This window comes from Scomber japonicus, chromosome 14 (assembly GCF_027409825.1).
Source record: "Scomber japonicus isolate fScoJap1 chromosome 14, fScoJap1.pri, whole genome shotgun sequence".
Lineage (NCBI taxonomy): Eukaryota > Metazoa > Chordata > Actinopteri > Scombriformes > Scombridae > Scomber > Scomber japonicus.
In genome coordinates this window covers 10,840,021-10,863,819 of record NC_070591.1, presented here as the reverse complement: position 1 = coordinate 10,863,819, position 23,799 = coordinate 10,840,021, and the positions used below count along the sequence as shown (strand labels likewise).

At 39.4% G+C, this 23,799-nt stretch overlaps 2 protein-coding genes across 3 annotated transcripts in view; both read right to left on the bottom strand.

Annotated features, from left to right (window-relative positions):
- Positions 1-23,799, bottom strand: part of mrps5 (mitochondrial ribosomal protein S5) — a 264,703-nt gene that overhangs the window by 156,109 nt on the left and 84,795 nt on the right. The window lies entirely within an intron of this gene.
- Positions 3,332-21,940, bottom strand: pank1a (pantothenate kinase 1a). 2 transcript variants are annotated; one of them, XM_053333254.1, is made up of 8 exons: positions 21,430-21,940; positions 10,949-11,095; positions 10,343-10,548; positions 9,638-9,891; positions 8,349-8,525; positions 6,790-6,913; positions 4,972-5,097; positions 3,332-4,752 (listed from the first exon to the last, which is right to left on the bottom strand). In XM_053333254.1, the coding sequence occupies exons 1-8, from the start codon at positions 21,689-21,691 to the stop codon at positions 4,693-4,695; spliced, it is 1,356 nt and encodes a 451-aa protein (XP_053189229.1). In that variant the 5' UTR covers positions 21,692-21,940; the 3' UTR covers positions 3,332-4,692. The 2 variants fall into 2 exon arrangements, with proteins under 2 accessions (XP_053189229.1, XP_053189230.1); XM_053333255.1 differs by lacking the exon at positions 21,430-21,940 and adding an exon at positions 20,700-20,854.

Genomic DNA, 23,799 nt, shown 5'->3' with positions numbered 1-23,799 from the left:
CACACAGATCACAATAAGAAAAAATGCTCAGTTCTCCATTTCTGGTTCTTAATTAGGTCTAAAAACATCCTGTTGTGAGCATCCGCCTTTAATAGTGTTAACGACTAAAATCAGCAGGACTGAACTTTCTCCATCAAGAGTCAACAACAGGATTTCTCAGAGGGGGAAAACTTAACAAAGGTTGTATATTCTTTTCCTTTTTCTAAAACATTTTACAAACAAGTCAAATCAGCTCTTGGTAGGTTTTTGGAGAGGTTTGTTAAAAAAAGGGACAAAAGAGATAAATGGATGAGTTACTGCATAGCCCGTTGCTTAGATTTCACTATGGGTGACACAACATTTGCCGTTGGGGTAGATGCTTTTATAGCCACAGTTCTTTCTTTTACAAGTACCGTGCAAAACATATTGATCCGAGTACAGGTGGTCCCAGCGAGAAATGAACCCAAAACCCTAAAAACTGTTATCAAAGCAGACAAGCAGCCATGTGGTTCACTCGTGATTACAGTAAAAAAATCACTTTGCTTGGAAGCTAATTTATTTTAACGACTGAATTATTGCATTCAAACTGAGATGTAGTTACAGAAATTTGATTTTTTAACAATAAAGTCGACTACAGTCCAGGATGTGATACTGCTTTGGGGGTTTGATGGGTCAGTGCTGAAGCTGATCATTTTAATACCATGAAGTGTGATTGATTCTGAAGTCAAACAAACAGAAACTGCAGCAGTAGAGTAGATTAGTTAGGTCCAAAATACTCACTACAAATTATTTGAACTCTTGATACTCGCGTGACAAGTTTGTAACACTGGATTGGGAAACATGTGAATAATGTTGGCCTAGATTAGCTAAATCTGGCAAGTGAGCTCGATTTAGGAATATATATTATCTCCACAAATATATACAATAAAAAAAAAGAAAAGGAACATACACTTTAAAATGAACTTTTAACACGTCATCCATATTCTGCAGAGACCACAAATTATCTCATATTTTTCTGCCCTCTATATTTACATCTACTCCCAATAAAACAGTGCATCAAATGATCAAAGAGTGGAAAATGTTCATAATCATTGCCGTCCCTTGTTTAGAAATGAGAGGCTCTGCAGGACAGTGATGACGTGTTTAAAATGTACAGCTTACATTTTAAACTCTGATCGCTTTTCTAAGTGCAGCACACACACACACCACACAACGTGTTTGACGAGCCGGACAGAGCATCATAGAAGGGATTTTACATTTCTGGGGGATGATCACATTGGTTCTTTTAGGCCAACTGAAGTCAATCAAACCATTAAAGAAATTCAGTACAACAGTATTCTCAAAACATTTAAGGGGGGAAAAAACTACTAACTCTAACTCACATTATTATTTCTTATTACTGGCCAGAAAAATATTTTACAAAATCAAAAAAAAAAAAAAAAAAAAAAACAGGATAGAAATACTTAAAACGGACATACATTTTTAAAAATGTTCCCAAACCAAACTGTTGCCCAAAATAATGCATTTCAGGGGAAAAAAAAATCCAGTCCTCATTGTTCATGAAAAGTGATACCTCAAGACTTTTCAAAATGATCAACTTTTTAGTACCAAAATGTAATAATTTCAGAAACATTTAGGACTAGCCAGACAGTTGTGTTATCCAAACTGTAAATGTGTGTTAACTTGCACTAAAATCGTTCTGTTACATTAGCATAAAAGAGTTAAGGACAAACAAACAAACAAAAAAACAAACTCAGGAAGCAAAGAGTGAAAAACTGAACATGCTCAAGACTACAAGAACACTGAGGTGAAGTTCAGCAGGTTAAGAAATAAAAAGTAAGCCACACAGGAAAGGTGAAGGAAGGGCACAAACATGGTGTAACCAGACTAAGTGAAGGCAGTTGATGGGAGTTTTCAGATTAGGAGGAGGAGGAGGAGGAGGAGGAGGAGGAGGAGGAGGAGGAGGAGGAGGGGTCGCACGAGATAAAAAGAACACCAGTCTGATTTTTTAAAGCTGAGTGGCACCTGTTAGGTTGAGGCCACTGTTCTCATCCAAACATGAGTCGAACCAAGGCAGAAAAAAAAGTCAAGTGGAGAGCACCAGAAAAGAACATCTGCTGCGTCACTGCAGCTGAAAACAGGCTGGATCGAACAAGTTGATGATTCATGATCTCAGATGAAAGGTTGCCAAATGTCAAATAGTATTTCACCACAGTTTTAGTCTGAACACTTGCATAAGTGTTGACATTCGAATTAGTTCAGCCAATAGGTAATTAATTAAATCCGTTACACACACTATATCCACAGTAGGTACAAGACTTAAAGTATTTAGGAGCTACAGAGGAACCACTCTGTAAAAGAGGGATTATGAGAAAGACTTTGTGAGTCCATTAAAATAACCCTCATCTGACATATCTACCCTAATATGATCTGTTAAATTCTGAATTTCATACACACAGCAAAACTTTTTAAATGTTAAGGTATTGTGAGTAGCTGTGGATGATAACATCAACTTTAAATAAAAACTTCCTGCCTATAATCCAACTGCCTTATGTGTCTTTGTACTGAACAACAAAACAAAAACAGGACTGCATAGCAGCAAACATATTAGTCGGAGTCAGTGTAGTTAGATGATGAAGAGGCGATAACTTCAAGTTCAACTAGTAAAGTAAAATATTACCCTCAATATTAAAGAAGAAATTAAAATATATTGTTGAAGTGGTGAACTCAGGCTCAGAAACAACTAAAACTAACTGCCCCAAAAAGTGTTTGTAGTGATAGTTTGGAGGTATTTAACAATAAATAGTGTAAAACAAAAACTGAGAGATGGGGGTGATTACACAAAGAAAAAAAAAAGGGATGGGGGGGGGGGGGGGGGGGTGCACAGTTTCTCTGCTGGAGAGAGTAAAGGCATGTAGACAGTGGTGCTAAATATTGTGTATAAAGCAGTGGACAGAGGAGACTGCACCGCCCAGCTTTACGGTACAGCTGCTTACACAATTAAACAGAGATGAAAGGCTGAGAAGGTCCAGGCAGTTTGGGGAGTGGGGGTCTGAAGGGGGCATTTCCTTGACATTGAAAAGAAACTCGGCTGTACTTATGGTCCATGTTTCTCCTAAACTGGTCTAAGAAGGAGTAATTACTCTTTACAGCTGTTATTGTCATGCAGAGTAAATTGCAGCAACCGTTGCTTTACAATGAGGTGTGCATGTAACTTAACATAATTGCAGATTATGAGATTCCTTTTAAACTTCCTGCCCTCAGAATATAATTATTACAGGCATTTCAGGCAAGAGAGGTTTTCCATCCTAGAATCTCAGGCCGGTGTCATCGCAACATGAGACAGTAATCACACAGTCCAATCTAGTTTATCTGCTGCTAGCCAATTTGCATTATTTGTAATTTGCATGTAGGGTGACTCTTTGCAAAAACTGTCTTGGTCCCCATTGTCTCCAAAAAAGGTGGCCTGACTCTGCTGCATCTGCATATACAATAGGGGGGTGCTGAACGCCAGGATTCACATAAAATTAACACTTAATTAAGTCACACTAAAAACACCTAAACAAGGCAGAAGAGTGGCAACGAAGCCGGAGGATGTGGACCTCAATCCAGCAAAAGCGTCCTTGAACTGGACAGAGAAGAAAAGAAGAAGATCCCACAGTACCTCACGGATCACAGACACCGGTTGCTGAGCTGGACTGACTGTGGTTGAAGGTGATGCTAGTGGACACAATTGAACGACGCAGACACAGTTGTAGCGCTATCTGTTGGAAGACAGTGTCTTGGTCCCGTCATCTAACACTAAACTCAGCGGGTTAGTTACGCATGCATGGCAATACGGTGTTGATAATGCTGTTTTACATGTAGGCAGTCGGAGAAGAGACAAAAAAAAAAAAAAAAAAAAGCAAAGGCCATGTGCAGTGGAGCAACAGAAAGAATAAAGACCGTTTTTTCTGCTTCCTATCTGAGCTGAAGGAGGCAGGTGTTGTATGAATCTCAACAGGATTTGGCTTCAGTGCACTCCTCAGAAGACTGTAGCATGGTGGGCAACTTTTTGTGCAAAAAGAGGCAACACGAGCAGCACGTCGCTGACCAGCTGCAGTCTGACCACGAGCTGTGGCCTCCATGGTTTTACAGCTGATGTTTCTCTGGCGGCAGAAGAGACTTTTCCTTGAGTCCCTGGTGGTAAAAATGTCCAATTACTCACTGAAGAGTAATTTAATGTCTTTGCAGACATCCTATCTTAATGGACCATTGCACAAATAGTCGCCTGGTGTGCCACAGCCTCCAGGACGTAATGCTACAGTAGCTTTTCACACAAACACACACAGTAACAAAAAACACTAAAATACTCTGTTTCTCTGTGCCTCCTGACACAAGACTGATCACAGGAATCAACAGAGTTGATTACAGGAAACCATAAATTAATGATTACAATATTAAAACCTCTATGATAGGGGGACTCTGTTTGGGAAATTTAGGAGATAGATGTTAGAGGTTATCATTATTTACAAGTGTTAAATTATTAAAATGGCTTTTCCCAGTTTCTGTGTCTCTCTCTTAGTGTTCCTTTTAGCGGCCTCTGTGAACGGGACCTTTCAGCAGCGTCTGAAGTTGATGACGTCACAGCTTCGAGAGTTGATGACATCACAGCGATAAGGGATGGATGACATCGTCTTGTTGAGGGCTGATGATGTCACGACAGAGTGTACCTCACGGGTCCTCTGTTGTCTTGAGCAGCTCCATCAGCGCACCCACAGCTCCGAAATAACCCTGGAGACACAAAACATTCACGAATGAACACACATATATAGAAATCTAAATATAAGACTTGTTATAGGCAACCTGGGATCATAGTTTTTTGTTTTCCTCTTTTTTATTGAATTTATTTCAGCACTAACAAACAGGAAGTTTGAGTTTTCCTTCCGGTCTGAGCAGTGATTCACAGCTTAGTTAGATGTATGCAACAGATTTTATTTGTCGAGCGCTCACCTCATGTTCCAGGAAGAGAGCTCTTAGTTGTCCTTTAGACCAGAAGTCCATGGCGTAAGCTAGCAGTTTTGTGGACACTGTGTTGATACGAAGGAAGTTCCCAACAAACACAACACGCTCGATTTTCTGAAATTTAGATGAGAGGCAGAAAAAAGTCAGAGAAAAGAAATCAAACCCCTATATGTGTGTGACAACTGTGCAGAACTTAGAAACAGCATAAATCCTCATTCAAACATGTGAACGTTTATTCCCCATCATCGCTCTCCCCCACATTTCCTGTCACTCCTCTACTAACGACTCTAATTAAGACTTAAAACGCCTCCCAAAAAACAAACAAAAAGAAAATGAACTGTGAATGGCCAAATACTCTTCTATACACGCAGACTCCACGGATCACATCAAACTTTAGTGCCCCTGCTCTTTCTATGAAATGGACAATGTGAACGCCAATCTTCATGAAACACTTTAGGAAGGTTTTAATCACATTATTTAATTAAAGAATTTCATCAATAGTAAATAAATTAAAGTAAGTAAATATATTACAAATTGTAAAAGTTTTGTAACTCATATGTATGTTTTTGGAGTACAACAGCTCCCTCTAGTGAGCACAAAGAATATCACCAAACAGACTGTGGACTTGTGTTTTGGATTTGTAATAATGCACTCATAATGCTCACTGTATGATCACAAGAGGAACTATTTCTTAAATATAAAGACACAAGCTGATCTAACAGGAAAATGTATAAAAGTAACGGACTGGAGTGAATAACTCCTCAATTAGACCCCTTCTGTATAATTGTATAAATGATACGACCTAATTTGTTATTTTTTGGACTATTTGATTTTTCTATGTTTGTTTGTGCTTTTTAAGATAATGTAAAAAATAAATAAATAAATAAAGCTCAGAAAATGTGAGCAAAAAGCAACACCTCTACCAAACCACATGGTGGTGCTAGAGAGCTAAAAAGGAAAGTAAATGTAAAGTAAATGAAAGCTCAACCATAGAAAATACCTTTAATATATAAATACACACACACACACACACACACACACACACGGCCAGAAGAAAAATCTTGTGTTTCTCTTTGCAAACTAATTGTCATCATTTAAAGGGAAAATGTATTTCAGTTTTCTTCACTCAACCTGGAAAACTGGAAAATATGAGTCCTCAAAAAAAGTCCCTACTGGTTCAACCCCTTGTGTTGTGCGCCTTTGTGTGTGCACAAGCGTCTTCGCTGCAGCTCTGTGTGCAGTGATAGCCCTGTACAATGCTGCTTGATCGCCATGCCACAAGGCAACACTGTAAAGAAGCTCACAGCACACAGAAAGACTCCAGGCTGATCCCTCACTCCAGTAAATAACTAAGTTTTGGGTTTGGCTGCTGCCTTTGAAAAAACAGTAACATCGAGATTCAGGAGTTGATTTATTTTTGTTTCATTTAACCCATATATTTTAGTTATTTAACTATTAAACTGTTAGATGGAACAGTTTTTTGTTGCTTGTTTTGAGTTTGTGAAATTGTAAAATAAAGATAATCTCAAAACGTACATAATTTAACAGCAGTTTTTTTTCTGCTTCTTGAAACTGTGTAGAATAAAACTTCTCTGATAAACCAGCGAGCCAAGAATATTAATATTTGTGTGTTCTCACAAAGCATGAAGTTTGTTCACTCATGCTGAGTGGCTAGAAAAGCTTGAGATTAGTCGTGTTTATGTGTCTATTATAAATCCCATTAAGTCATGCTGACTGGCTAAACCCTGGTGTGTGTTTATAAGCATTTCTGTGTGTGTGCGAGCGTGTGCGTGTGTGTGTGTGTACCTCGTTGACAGCACACATGCGTGCTATGGATCCTATGTTATTAGTGATGGTGACCAGTGTAGCTCTGGCCAGGTCTTCCTTACTGATGCTGTCTCGCTTCTCTTTGCTCATCATGTGACCAAAACTGTAAAAAAAAGCAACAAAAAAAAACAAACCATATGAAACACAACGTTAAAACAAACTCACACAAAAACACACACCGTCATTGTGGGTTCTATTCAAGTTTGATGAACTCCTGACAAGTTTGATGAACTCCTGACAAATTAAATGACATAAAGCACAAATGACACACACTGACGAAATGTCAACCTTCAGGGGCGACTGTAAACAACTGTGGTTTGTCAGCGTGTGCGTTTTGTGTGTGTGTGTGTGTTGTTTTGAAACATGATGGAGGGAACACCTTAACAAGATACAGACTGCAAATGTTATAATCTGATGACTTTATGGATCAACCTTTGAACACGGAACTGCAGGTTTACTGTACACATGCTGAACCCAGATTAACAAGCAAAGGTCTGTGTGTACCTTGTGCTCACTGTTATGGAATTAGTCAGCTATTATTTCACATACCATTTGCATACCATATTATGTAACTTTGTGTGTTTGCGCAGTAGCACATTGTGCAAATGCTCTTGAACCGGTGGGCTACAGTGAGAGCATGAAATAATTCATGTTCTCACCTTCATTACTTTGTGTGGGTCGTTAACTAATTAACTAATAAATCAGCACTGGCAGCTGATTCAGCAAGTTCACCCACTCCACATAATAGGTTAAATCGTTTATGGCTGCAGCTGACAATTACTTTTATTATCAATATTTTCAATGGGTGTTATTTTCTCTATTTATTGACTGACTGTTTTAGTCTAAGACATGTTATAAAATTTTGTATTTTAAAATGTATTCAAGGGCACACTGATGCCTTCAATTTGCTTGTTTTCTCTGACTAAACATCAGAAACTATAAGATATTCAATTCTCTGTCCTGTATTAAAAATAAAAACAGCAAATATGTAGGAAGTGGGAACAAGAAATAGTTTTTTAATTGAAAAATGGTCAAAATTACTATTAATATTATTTAGTTTATCAATTCATTGATTAATTGTTGCAGCTCTAAAGTTATAAAATGATTTGTTGTGCTCCATATTTATGACTCTTGGTTATTCCTCATCAATACATACCACAGGCCCAGGAGTAAGCCAGTATATTCACAATCTTTCATGCATTTAGAGGGTTTACAGCTTTTAGTCAGTTTACTCGTCACAAGAAGTGTGACTCAGCCTCGAAAAAAAGCTGCATAACATCTTCTGTGGCTCTTGGGCAGCTTTCCAAAGTCTACAAAAATAAACCTGATGCTGTCATCAGGGCCGTAACAGCTGGACTGATGATCTGACATTTTTGAAAGAAATATCTCTGCTGTATTTATTCTAACCATTCTTATTTTTCTGTGTTTCTTATTTTTCTGTGTCATTTTTCTGTGTTTATAGCACATTGTACTTTCAGTACAATGTGCTATAAAATGTTGTGGTTGACGCCAGCTGCAATTAAGTTATAGACTTTCACCTGGAGGCCACAGCAGAGCCCTGAAGGCCAAAGCGCTCATAATCTCCGCCATAGATGTCCTTCACCAGTTTGTCCACGTTGGTAGAGTCGCCCTTGCTGGCCATTTCCAATGCTTCCTCGAACGTCTCGCAGCCAGTCAGCAGGCAGCAAAGTCCCAGGAATGTCCCACCTCCGAGACTGAGGAGCAGATAGAGTGTGTAAAGAGAGACAGAGAAAGAAACAAAAAGAGGGGAGGAGAGAAAAAAAGAGTTGATGAATATGCAAAGTCTTACTGAGCTTTAAAATAATTTCCTAGTACTTCATTCAGTTTCTTACGCCACCATTCAGGAGTTTGGTATGAGGAATGCGGATCACATGACTAACCTTTAAACTTTTTTTCCCCCAGTTTTATTTATATAGCGCTAAATCACAACAAAGGCAGCCATCTGCCTTAACCAGTTAAGTTGGGAGAGAAAGACAAAGAGGGAAAGAAACACACACGCTCTCTGATGTCATGGCAAGCTGTAGCAATCAGACACGCTTGCCATTTACAGAAGAAGGAAACAACAATTGACAGATGGTGTAAAGTAACAACACGTGTACATACATGAACACACACTCTGACCAGCTGACTGAACTGTGGACTAGTTTCACGGGTGAAGTAAGGTGTGACAGATAAGAAGGAGACTGGTTCGAGAGAGAAATTACAAATGTAAATGTAAAATATAAATATATATGTTTTTGGCCATGTCAACACACACTCATCATGTCTGTAGGGAGGGACCTTCTTTTATTTCCAACAGTGTATTATCTAATCTCAATCTCTCGTCGTCCTATCACGTGAACACTAAGGTACATAAGGTGATATTAGATAATAAAATGGCTGAAGTCAAACAACTGATTTCTTTATATCTGGCGGTTCTATTGAAGCTTTAAAAAAGTACTGAATCACCTTAACCTTTAGCACAAATTCACTCATACAAAACACCTTCATGTTCAAAACTCAATCATCTGGGACTTTAAATGCACGTTCAAAGCTGCTGAATATTTCTATAAAATAGAATTGTAAACGTAGTAAAAATATATTATTAAAAAGGGCCCAAATGACAGCTGTCTGCTAATATATCATCCATTTGTAGATAAGACATTTTCAAGCTTATTGTTCCAGGAAGCTATAGGCTCAAACTTTTAAAGGCAGATCAGCACAAGATGATATCAAACCTTTCCAACATACCAAGACGATCCTTATCTGATCTGTACAACATAATTAATGTGTGTGTTTCCATACTGTAGGTGTCTGTGTTCCTCACCTGGTCCCAGTCACCCGTTTGTAGTTGTTCTCTGAATACACGGCCAGAATGGAGACCCCGGAACCGATGTTGACCAGCAGCATGGGGAAGGGGTTGTCCAGCGTGCAGGGCTTCTTCACGCAGCTCTGGGTGTCTGATGGATTCTGGAAATAGTAGCACTCAGGGTGGCCGTTGAAGCTCACCCGGTCAACGAACAGCAGGCCACGGATCAGACAGTCCAGCTCATCCAGTTTCAGCAACTCCAGGTCGGCCATCTGCGGCAAAAAATGAAACAAAACGACACAAAAACATTGAGAGGACACTCCTTTAGCTACACCGAAGGGTTTTTAACTGTTCAAGATCATTTAAAGTATAAAATTGTTATCGATTCGTTAGTTTTATAAAGCTATAACGACTTTAAAAGCACTTTAAGACTCAAGTGTACACAGAGCTTAGTTTCTGCTGCAGTGCCCAGAGAGAGATAATTGATCCTGCTGCACTGCAGATGAGGTCAATGAACTCTACATCAGGTGAACAGGCACTGAGAGAGACACTTAGACTGTACGTACTACTCTCACTTCCACAAATCAGAACTGGTGATAAATGTAATTCTCATTCTCCTAGCATTAGATGGCAAAGTCCCAGCAGCAGGATTCGTAACCAAGCATTTGCCAGTTTTTTTTTTTTAACAATCAGACACTTGCTCTGGACATATAGTACACTCACTGTTCGGAAGTCATTCTCAAACTTGTACGCCCCGCCGCCGGTTGCGCAGAGTGTCGTGTGCAGGCTGGAGAAGTTTTTGTCACGTCCCATCTGGATGAAGCGGGGCATGGCCTGTGTTGGGAAGCGGATGAAGTGCAGGTTTCCTGTCCGGCCACACATGGTCAGGTTCCTCAGCTCCAGGTGGACGTCACGGACGCCTGTTTTACCTGAAGGGAGGTGAGGGAGGAAACATTTGAACTAAATTGGTCTTGTACTAAAGCAGTTCATAACTATTATAAGTTGATTTAGGAATATTGAGTAACTAATTTGCAGGCGAGCAATTCTATGACCTAAAACTTTGTGATGTGGTGATGCTATTCAGCTTCAAATCTCTATCTTAAGATGATCTGATTTCTATAACAACTGACCTCAAAGTCAAGACAAAACTCTGAATAACAACTTATCAATCTTATGTAATGCATTAGTGAGACACCCTGTGATAAACATCCCGCTATCTTCTTGCAAAGTGTCCTTGACCTGACTTTCTCTTTATTAGATACACATACAAATTACCAGACGCAAGTAACCGGGTGTGATCGATGTGTGTGTGTAGGTGTGTAAACATACCATAGGCCACATTTGAAGTGAGGTAGCGGCGGATGGACTTCAGGTTCTCCACTTCCTCCTGTTCTTCCTCTGCGGTGATATCGACTGGCTCAAAGTACACCAGTTTAACCAAAGTACCACCGATGTCCATACCAAACCAGGGAAATGCTGAAAAGGAGGAAGGCAGAGGTGTAAACGACTTTCTACTTTTAAACTTGCGACCAACAGATTCATGATCGTTTTTTTTGTAAGACATAATTAAAAACATAAACAATTACAAAAATGTTTTCCAATCAATTTTCTGTCAATGGATAAATCTTGCAAGGTTGATTGTGAGTCAGAGACTGGTGATACGGCATCTCTGCAAGATAAAAGGGATTTAATGGTGTATGTTTAAAGCCATCTAATTAGAGAAGGTGATTTAATAGTTTAGCAGTGAGATGTATGAACAGACTGGAGTCCCTAAAATATATCCACCTGTGACTTCTATATGATGGTCTGATAATGAATGAGATTGAACACCTGTTCAGTGTACCTACATACTACATATGCCTATTGTATGAAAGAGGTATTTATTGTATCGGATAACATCGCAGCACCGATAAGATTGGAGAGGGGTGAAGAGAAGAAACTTGTTTGTCCGGGTCTGCTAGGAACATGGAGTACGGCACAAAGAGGAGGAAAAAAAAACTTTCAGCACAAATCAGTAGGAAAAAAAACTGAACAACAGCTCAACAAGAGCCACAGTTGCCATGGAAACAGACAACCCCCCTCCATCATCTCCCTCTCTCTCGCTTTCTCGCACACTCTTCTTCTGCCTCCTATTTTCTCCTTTGCTTATCTTATCCTCTCCATCTCTCAGCCTCTGTCGCTGTCGCCGTCTTTTTCGCTCCAGCATTTCCTGTTTCTCTCTCGGCCATCTTTCCTTTCTCGCTCCCTCAGCGTATATTCTGTCCCCTTGCCTCCATTTCTCTCTCTCTATCGTTCTCTATCGCTCCTCTTCCCGGCTTTTGCTTGCTCGTTGTCTCTCTTGATCAATTTAATTCAATTCGAGTGCTGGCATGGATGGAAAGGAAATGATACTGCAAGACGTGTTTAATGCACCACAAAGCAACAGCTATATTTCACTTGTAGGTATATCAGTCATCCTCATTTTATTCAATTCTGTTATATTTGTATGACGATTATAATTAAATACAATAGACTGAGATTCAAATTAGTTTACAACTAAAAAATTTAGAACAATTTGAGTTATGTGTGTAAAAAAAATGTAATAAATGCCATTATTTTTATTTTATGATGGCAGGGAGCTTGGTCTCCTGTTACTTTGTACCCACTAATTTTTTTTTTTTTTTTTTTTTGGCAGAAGGATATTTTCTGTTACAGCTGTGCATATGCTGCTACTTTTAGCTTCCACCTGCATTGATCAGCCTTACGTTGCATCAGGATTTCCAAATAGTCCCGGTTGAACTCTGTTAAGCAAATGTTTGAAGACTATGTGCTAATTACTGACCATGGTGTGACCGTCAGCTTCCTGGGAATCAAATCTCTATTGTTTCATATACACAGCACAGCACAGAGTCCAAAGATGGGAGAGGCACTTCATATCGACAGCCGTCATTTGGACCAATCGGTGCGTCTTTCGTTTGGAACAATAAAAAGCTTGTGCAACTGCGTAAAGACAACACGTGGTCACCAAAACATACGTTGTTGTTGTGGTGGAACGCAGCGGCCTTTCACAAAAGAATGTATTGAATCCAAATATTTGGTGGTTGGTGAGCTGGCCCGCTGAGACAATGCAAACCATGATAGCTCACATAGAAACAAATTCAATCATACTGAAAGAAATGCTCAAATATGTACCCTAAACTTATTATTTAACTTAATAAAATCAATCACATAACACCCAATGAATGTGTCTTTCACATATCCATCAGCTGTTCTGTTATGAGATGTTAAAAAAAAAACAATGATCTAAAATTTGAATTGTGATAGATAAATAATTAATAAATACGAATGTTTGTCAGTAATAATTACAAGACAACCAGTTTAAGACTTCTAAACTGGACTTTGGCTCACTGAACATTAGATTAGATAACTGCTAGATGTCTTGCAGAGCAGTTTAATTATATAAGAGTGACCCATTTTTACTGTGATGACAATAAACTTTGGTCAATAAGAGATTTACAATATTGGTAAGTCAATTTGGTTCAACCCTAAAAACCAGATAAACATAATAAGGTACACATACTAAAGGTGTTTTCTTTATATTTCTAGTTTTTGTTGTGATGTTTCTATGCACTGTTATTTTATTCTGCATGCATCTTTGATTTTGTGTCTGAATGACAAATGACGGAACCATGAACCTTAATTAAATAAGGTTATCTTGACAATTGATCGCTGGCCAGTTAAGACAGCAAATTGGACGTATCTCTTTGGTGGCCAGTTAAGACAGCAAATTGGACATATCTCTTTGGTGGGAAGTGAACAGTATCATGGGAAATTGGGAGAAAATAAGGATCACAATGGGCTCAGTGTGCTATAAGTGAGTATGGTTATCTACTCTAACAACAACCTTTAACAGATAAGCTATATTCTGCAGATATTTGTCTTTTGCAAAACTCTCCTGGACTGGTCCAATAGTCATGAAATCCTTTACTTTTGGGAAAAACCAGCAAATTCTACAAGTCTCCTTATGTCTGGTGACTTTTAAACCCACCCTGATTCAACTCTTGCACTGACGTGACGATCAGGAGATGTGACTATTTCACAACAGGCTGGTGAAATGGACGAGGTCAGTCTGCCCACTGAGGCACAGTCCACTTTCAGATTAGAGCCACCAATTACAGCTCATCATTTCAGATCACTTTGCGAACCACATGTAAACATTTATTTTTTTTTGTGTTTGTTAGCTGATCATGACGTTAGCAATGAAGGCATGTGCACGCTTTTAAAATGCTATTAACCATTTAACAGGCATTAGACAGAAAGTGTTGGCATATTATATAAGTACAAGTGCTTTACATAACAACGCTTATCTATATTGTTCCCTGTCAATCATATGTGATATGATACTGTTTGTCTATTTAAGAACTAGGCCTACACAACAACATTGGGCTGCTAGTCAAAGTCATTTAAAAGACTAATTTTTATGTTGTACATGCCATGAACACTGCTCTTTTTGTACTACTGTTGTCATATTTAAGGGCTCTTTATAGTGGGGATAGCATTCAGACGCTCAAATAAAATGGCGGAGGGTAAATGAAGTGCACTATATAGTTAATAGGGTGTGATTTCGGACGCAGACAATGAGCCTGTAGATGTGGTATAATGTTTAACTGCATTACATGTTCAAGCGTCCACTCAATTTATGCATGAAACACTTTTGAGACACTTCCATCGAAACCTTAAGAGCAAACAGTGGCTGAAACCACCACTGCTGTCACCGATACCTGCTGCTACAACTACTGGTTTTACACCTACAATAGTGGATGGTGTTCAGTTACTTTCAGTAGGAGTCACCTAAATCCTCTTTACTCTCTGGATGACTTTTGATACCCTCCCCTCTCCCCTACTGACCTGCTCTGATGTCTGTAAACATGACCTGAAAGACACGAGGAGTAGTTGCAGCATTTGCACTAGAATAAACTTGCCCGAGTTTAAAAAAAAAAAAATCAATGTAAAATAAAATCAGCTGTAAAGACAAACAGCTGTAAAAACACATTTATTTAACAACTTGATCTTGTGTGTTTTAGTACGATGGATAGTTTCAACCAAAGCTATCGGATTAGATTTTCTATTTCTGACAACATTAATCTCTCACTTGAACAAACTGCTGGATAAACAGTGAGCTAAATAAGATTTCACTCTTCGTTAGCTTGTTTACAGCACGTGAATAATAACAAAAATAACATTTCACATGACATAATCGTGTAATGAGGTCAGCTGGTTCACCCTAAAGCCAAAAGAAGCTACGGAAGAACTGTGAGACCCCAAAGCCAAAAATATAAAATCCTTCCTTGATGTAATGCAAGGTGTCACTACAAGCTAACGCAACACCGTTAGAGGCCAGCCAAGTTACATGACTGCCTCAAGTGACAATCACATTTTCTTCCACCGTCTCAGCCAAAAAAAAAAAAAAAAAAACACACTCACAACCAGTTTGAACTGTGAGGCAAATGCAGTAGTCAGATTGCTGTGTGGATATTTGTCTCAGTTTTTCAATTTTGTAGATTTGAGCACAAAAAATAAAACTATTAAGGTGTCTTTATTTGGGTTATATGGTCAACAACACTATATAACAAAGACATACTGCTAAGAATTGACTTTTTTTAATCAATAATGTTAAATTTTGTGTATTTATTTCCTATATTTTTGTTTTTATGGTGGTTTGCACAGTACTGTACATTTACTGCATGCCCCCCTGCCCCCCACTTCACTCTCACCTGACTGTCACTCGGAAAATATGTTCACACTGACGGTAGAGACATTAAAGGAGTGTCAACTGAGCTATAGTCACGTTTTCTCAGACCAGAGGCATCTAATTCCCCCACAGCCTTGAAGTGCTGTAGGCTACAAGCTAACGGTAAAACATTGGTGGATGATGGTGAAGAACAGAAAAGTAAAAAGAAAAAAAATCACATTTCCCCGCCCTTTCCAGTGTATCCTATAGTCCCTACATGTGACCACTTATCCGGGGTTTCAATTTAAAGAGCACATATACATTCAGATATCATGCACACACACTGTGTCCAGCGAGCCAAAGGTCAGTGTGACAAGGAGCAGGGCTGGGAGTGGGGGGGGGGGGGGGTTGAGCAGTGATTTGTATCCATGTAGGTGAAAGGTCTGTGGCCGAACACACCTCTGCCTCGCAATGCAACCCTGCATGGTAGAGACAGTATGTACGTATATGTACAGTCTGATTTTATTACAGTCTAGAGAAAGGTAATTAATATATTTTTATAATTTTCTACCATGCTCACTTTTCAGATTCCCAACATGATCTCAGGGATTACCGGCAGCAAAGGTTTCTATTAAATTTTCTATTGCTTAACCTTTAATCTCAGGTTTCACAGGGAGGCTTGGTGTGCGTGTGTACGAGCGTGCATGTTTTATTACATTGTACAGAAAGCACAGGACAAGTACAACACTTGAACAGCATGCTAGTGTGATAAGACAAGAAAGGCGAGCAGATGAACATAGTGTGAGTAAACAGTGGATACAGAATACACACATTACTGAACCGAACATCACAGGATGTTTTGTCTTTGTCTTCAGCTCTAAACTGAACGTCTTTGGTCGGACAAAACGATCCATTTAAAGACGTCAGTGTGAGCTTTAAAAAACTTTTTCTTTTTTTACTGTTTTCTGACATTTTGTAGACAATACAATAAATCAGCAGTATTGAAGTTGAACTGTTGGTATGAATACTACACATCTTTGTACATGTATTTAAATTGCTACTGTTAGTATAACCACTACTTTAACATACCTGCTGCACCAAATATAATAATACCCACTTGGGCTGCAACTAACGATTATTTTCTCAATCTATCTATCAGTGGTGATGTCTATACATTTTTTTTCAAATAATGAAAAATGCTTGTTAAAATTTCTTAGAACTTACATTATCAAATTCAGTTTATAATCATTGACCAAAAAAACCCTAATTCTCACATTTGAGAAGCTGCAAGCAACAAATATTTGACATTTCTGCTTAAAAAATTACTAAAACTTTTTAAATGATCAGTTATTGACATTTTTTCTGTTGAACGACTGATTAATCGACTAATCGTTGCAGCCTACTTATACCTACTACTACTACTACTACTACTACTATTGGAACAGCCGTGGCTACTACTGCTGGGTTTACCTACTACTAATAATAACCACTTAATCTGCATGAGCACAGACACTTTAAAATGCAGACTAACTGAGGTTTAGGGGAAGGCATTTTTATATCTGGCAAATCAAACAGAAGAAACCTCTTTATTGGCTGCTGTCTGATATTCTATGTCTGGTACAATAATATGAGACAGGACATGAGGACATGAGAACATGAGGAGAGGGGATTCCTTTGTTATTTCACAAACATGCAGGTTTGTGCACAGTTTCAGATGGAAATTGGTGTTTTGGTTGGTTTTTGGGTGTGCCCCCGCCCTGAAATCACCGACACCCTTACTGAAACTTGTGCAGTAGCAGCGACGTCGTAGAACATTTACTCGACCTGCAGCAGATCTTTTTTAATGAGAGTTACTGTTATTCTGTTACTAATTTAACACACACACACAGGCTGAAACAGTTGACCTCAACCAGCTGGGACTGGGTGTGCCATTGCTGTAAATTAAACAATATGACTATTCTGTGATTTCCATTGACTACACAATAGATCCCAGTTTTTAGACCCCCACCCAATTACAAAAATACACCCAGTATCAGCAGTGAAAGTTTAGTTTCAACACTTCAGTAGCTAAAGGAAATCCGAAATCTCCGAACCATAGAGATTCTAGGTGGACTGTGTTTTCTTCCCGGCCAATCCTGCAATTTCATGTGAATTTCCCCACAGACTCAGTCAAAACACGGAGTCACACAATAATATAAAAGACTAAATTTTGACTATTTGGCAAGTTCAGGCAAAAACGAGCGTTTGCCTTGCAGGTATAAACATATCTGTACTGTTTTGACTGATTGTGGCCTGCAGCATATAATACTGTATTACTGTTTGTAATCTGCCACCACTCCCACATAATATCAGATACAGCTTTATTTCCATTATCTGTTGTGCAAATCCAGTTAACAGTGCTGCAGCTGAGCGATAAATCCGACTTGTACTCCTTTCTATGGTGTTTCTATTAGTGTCTCGCTGCAACCCCTTTAAATACTGTAAATAGATAACAATATAGTCGACTGCTGAGCTTTCTGTTTTTATTTTTAGGGAACTGCACACAGCAGATGTGATGGTGCAGCACGCCTCCTTCGAAGCCATGTGCTTCACTGACACATGGACATACAAGCTGCAGGCCCCACTGTATATGTGAGGTAGATGGGGGTAAAAAAGGCACTTTGCTCCACTTTCTTCCACTGTTATGATGGTAATGACTTCACTGTTCTGGGCTGCCAAGCTCAACTTAAATAGCCTTCAATCTGTCCACGCCCGTAAGATACCCACATGCAGCATGTGGCAATATGTCCACAGACGTGTTTTTGGGCAAACAGGGGAATTAAGGTATGATACCAAGGATTATAGAGATGTATAATAAGGTGCAGTATGCCCGGTGCATTAATCTTAAAATAAAACAGACTTAAGCAACAAATGCAATGCTAAAATAATGATGTGCCAAATTTCCCCAAATTGCCTCATACAGCTTTTAACTTAATTTAGGTAAACCCCAAAAGAACAGAGTAGCGTATTTACAGTCTGACTGAAGGAACTAAAATCTCAGCAGGGGGGTTTCAAATGGAAAGTTAAAAAAAGAAGCTTCAGCTCAGACTGTCACAAGAAGAAAACATGCAGGTTAAAATAAAGGCATTTCTCCTCCAAATGAACTCAAATTAAAACTGAAGGCAAGTTGCTTCTGATGTCTACAAGGGGTACTAACAGGCAGTGTTACCCGAAAGTAACCCAGATCTTAAACCTCCTCAAATCCTGAGCAGTAAAAACATATCTGAGGACAAAAGTGAAAAATCACATCCCTGAGGGGAATACATTCCAGGGTCGGCCCGCGGTGGGGAAAAGCTCAGAGGGTTATCCGGGTTTATCGGGACGGCTGGCCCCCATCCAAGGATAACACGGTCATAAAGTAGAGGAGCTTGGACCCGACATTTCAAAGTTTACTTGATGAGATGTCCCCTTAATTATGTAATCTGGGACACTTCTGCTACAGAGCCTTTCACTCTCAGGCTACTAACCATGCATCACTGTAATCTCCAGCAAACAATTCAATCATTCAATGCAACGTCATACTTCTCCTGTACGTTATCTGCATCTATATCATGATATCATTATAGATCATATTATGCTTCAAAACAAGGATTTAAATATATGGTGTGAATTTCCCATGACTGGTCCTTTTCATCCCTTCAGTGCAACTTACGACTGAGTGTCACCCACTGCTACACAAATCTGTCTACTGTGGTGTGTCTAATAAGCTGTCCAAGCTGTCAACGTGTCTGTGCCACCAAAAGAAGCGCTTGTACATTTTTTTGCACTTGGTGGTTCTGTTTTATCTTGTTGTATTCGATATTTATTTTTTACAAAGCATAAACCACTGATAGCAGCACTACAGTGGAAGGAGATAGGCAGCAATGCTTTCTAGCACAGTATTAGATGCAGTTTCATGGCGAAGGTTTTCACAGATTGAGCACAGACACTGAAATGTCAGTAGAAATGGTAATGTCTGGTGGCTGAATAAAAGTAACTGTGAAATGATACACAGAGCTGCATTAAACATATGTACCAATGACCTTATTTACCACATTTAGAATCTGCTTAAGGACAACAAGTAAAAGCTGAGTTATGAGTTTGTGTCTGAACCGCCGATGGTTTGGACCAATCGGTGTCCTGTTCTCGCATGATCTTGTGAGTCCAGGTGCCTCGCAAGGTACGACAGTGGTGGACAGATGGTTCATCCGATCACCTGCAAAGTTTTTTTTTTTTTTTTTAAAGTGCCTGCCCTTTTCTGTACAGTTGCCAAGTACGACTTCTCGGATGGTTAATGTGTAACAAACCATGTAGCGTGTGAAGTTAACAGGATGTAACCTAAAGACGAGATTCCTTAAATTAAAAGAATTAATCAAAAACTTGGATTTAGAGCCACATAAATGAATAACTGCACTGTGAAACAGTAAAGAGCTCCTGATTGGAAGTTAGGTGATCTGCAACAATATATATCAATATTTACTTAAGCATCACTAGCCACACAGAACAAAAGAAGTGATGTTGGTCTATTGAGTCAAATGATGTTTTAGTGACTTCCTGAATGAAATCCAAATGTTTCAAAGATTACGCTTACTCTTGTTTATCTAAGGCGATAGATCTGGGGCACGTTTAGGTAGAAATTTAACTTGTGGCCTGAAAATGGTGAACCACAATATCTCAATTAGAGAAATCTGTCACTGGAAGGTCATATGGAGAGTTGATGAGAAAGAAATGATGCTGAATTATTGCCCAGCCCTACTTCTGATTAATGTGGTAATTTACTACATTTAACAATTCCGGACATTTCCTTGAAAGCAAAATAAAAATTAAGTCCACACCCTTTCTGTCTGTCTCTAAAAACTATTACTGACAGCTGTAAGGAATGCTGTCTGACATACAGACAAAGCTCCTAAGGCTTGTAGCTGGTCTCTAAGCAAATATCTCCAGAGTGAGAACAAGTTTGACCATGACAGTTATACGCAAACCACAACAAACCCCGGCAGTCTTTTGCTGAACAGCAACCAAAAAGGATCTGTGGACTTGAGAATCCCTCCCATTTAAAGCAATCAGCTGTTAGACAGAAGAAAAAACAGCATGACTTTAAACTGCACTTCCTGAGATAGTCAGGACTGTGTTTTTTAAAGTTGCAATATTCTCATGAATAAATCTGACTGAAACACTCATCCAGGGAAATAATGAAGTGATGACCTGAGCAAATAAAAAGACTTGACTGATTTGTTTTCATAGCCAAACACACAAGTTATAAAATGCAAAGAAGAAAAAAAAGAGAAGTGAATTGGTTGTTTTTTTTAAATACCTAGGACTGACAATATAATGAAATCAACTCACACTTACCAGGTTTCTTCTCACTTATAAGCTTCATAGTGAGGCAAATCAGCTCACAGGTGCATACAAAATATATATAGCCTTATATATGTGTATATTTAAAAAAAAAAAGCAACTTGTAGTATATTTAAATAGACTTAACACAGCGAAGAAAAAACGCTACTTTTCAACATTCTTCACTAAATACTGCAAAGTTTTCCGGATGATCTTGGCTCACATCACCCGAAATACTCAGTAAATAAGGGGGCGGGGCGCCGGCCCTTCCACCCTGCCTCCTGGAGACAGGAGTCGGCCGCTGATTGGCTGAGGCAAGCCAGGCCCACTTATCAGGAGCTTTTTCACCACCAGTATCGACCAATCACAGCGCGGCAAAATGCAACCGAGGGGGGGGCATAAAAACAAAAGGGGGGTCTCCCTGACGACGGTGGGGCTTGAACGATTGGACAGAGTGACACAGATAACCTAATCTGATCATATTATGAGACCTGGAGGGTTAAAGTGGAACATAAATAAACCATGATATATATATATTTTTTAATAATAAAAATAATTAATGATAAATGCAGCATACATGCAGCGGTGTCAGTGGTCGCTGCTCTGTCATTGCAACACCGAGCAGCGTGGTTGTGCAAACCCCAGGCTGCTGTAACCGTGACAACCGAGGAGAGAAAACCTTACAGTAATGACAGTAGCTCATGATATTTTTAATATTACTGTCTGCACGCTGGTTGACACTTACGGGGTCTGTTCCGTCTCACCGACTCCGTCCTCCTCCGTAGCCTGCACCGCTTGGCCGGGGACCCGTTGCACTCCGCATCGTCCCCACGGTGCAGGTGGTGCAGGTTTTCTAAAGTGCCCCCATTGCTGCCGCTGCAACAGCCCCCATTAGCCGCCGCCACGACCACCGTGGGACCGTGAAAGCCCCTCTGACTCTGCCCATTGTTGATGTGAAAGGGTCCCGACGCTCCCTTCTTGTCCATCATCGACTTGGCTTTATCCATTGCAGCAGCAGCAGCTAGCCCTTTTAGCGTTAGCCTTTAGCTTTAGCTTAGCTTAGCATCTGCAGGGGCAATAAAGAAAAAAAAAAAAAGAAAAAAAACCCAGAAAGAACCCCGACTGCTAGCGACGAGAAACTGGGGCAATGTTAGCTTGCCTTTCCTTTAATCGTTACCTATATTTTACTCAAGCGAACAGACGCTAAAATACAGTGTTTCCTTTGAGGTCACTCGCGGTCATTTCCCCACATTCAGATCCTGGCAGGCGCAGCAGCGGCCGGTGTGTGTGTCTCTGTGTGTGTGTGTTTGTGTGTGGGTCTGCTACGTCACACCAGCTCCTCTAACCGGAGCCACAAACCCGTTCACCTCCTCCGACCGGTTTTCTCTCCTCCTTTGCAGTCTTCGCAATCGCAATACTATATACTACTACAGAACAAAAAGGCATACTTGAAAATGGCTCGCCATTAAGTGCAAAAAAAAAAATGAAACCGCGCTGGAATATTAAACAAAAAAAGTCACACTAAATCCAGTCTGTGCAGCTGTGGGCGCAGCTTTATTTATAAGCGTCGCTGTTTGCTGTCATCCTCATTCCCCACAGTCCTCTCTCCGAGCGTGATGTGTGCGCACAAAGCTGCCAGTCAACACATCAGTCACCAAAATGAACTGTAGTAACCCTGTAGTACTTAAAATGCAAAAAAGGGCAGAGCCAACAATAGAAATGTCTTTATTTCAAGAGCACCGTCTGATAAGAAGTCTTTTGATTAAGCCACAGAGTAGACCTATTTGTATCTTGATTTGTAACAGCTGTTAATCGGGGATGGCTGCTAAAAGATCCCCTTTCCACAGGAGAATTAACATAAAAGGTAATGGTTTTTAAAGCAGATATAGTCACTTAGAATAGCGTAGTTCTGGGGAGCATATTGATTTTATATTGATATCAATGATATGAGACACATCATCTTAGATTTTTTAATGTTGCAGTATGATAATATTACACAATTGTTGTAATTTTCTGGTTGTATAGGCTGCATTACAGTAAGATTATGTAATTTTCTCAACTTATGACTGTTTTAGCTCTTCTATTATTCAATAGTCATCCTTACAATAATGTTGCAATATTGATATTGAGGTATTTGTTTCAACATGTTGTCGTATTTGATTTTCTCCATATTGCCCTGCCCTAATTGAGATTAAGATTTGTTCTATTGAAAGAGAGAATAAAGACATTCAGGTGAGACCTGATATCCTGCATTGGATAAGCTCAATTCAGTCAAGATACAAAGGTCGAACAGTCCAGTGATTGCTTTCCTTTGTTAAAGAAAAGATCAAATCCACAAGCCTCATTCTGTACAGAAATGTATTTAAAGGTTTATCTGAAGCTAATATGAAGCTTCAGCTGTCCAAATTATTTAAATTAGATATCTTTCAGAATTTTTATTTTTTTAGTGCCAAAGTCTCTCTTTTTGTTACTATACTTACCACAACTCAGCAGGGTGAGCACAAAGTGGGAATTTGATGCTAAAAAGACCGTAAATGTGGCAGATATCCACTTCATAATGACCACAGACACACTCAAAGAACTGCTGGGCTACGAGAAAATACATTTAACCCAGAATGTTGGGTTATTTATTTGACTCAATAGCAGCTGAGATCTCTACAATGAGAACAGATGGTCCACCTTAAAGGCCAGGTTAGGCCAACTCATTGTGGCTAACTTCAGGGCTAACTCCTTCACTTTAATTAGCAGATGGCAAACAAGACACAGGAACTTGGCTCAGGTCTTGAGGAATCTTGAGAATTCGTAGGTTTTATTCACTGACAGACTCTTTCTCCCTCTCTCTCTCTCTCTCTCTCTCTCTCTCTCTCTCTCTCTCTCTCTCTCTCTCTCTCTCTCTCTCTCTGTCTCTTTCACTCTTTCTCACTCTCACCCTCTCTCTCTTCCTCTTTCTCTTTCTCTTTCTCTTTCTCTGTCTCAACCAAACATTCCCTGCACTATAGATAGATTTTAAGAAAGTGCAACTCCCTCTAGCTACATTCATGTTAGGGTGAATATGTGACTTATGTAAACGCTGTAAAAGGTATGAAGGGTCAGTGACCTGATGCTGCTTTTTTTC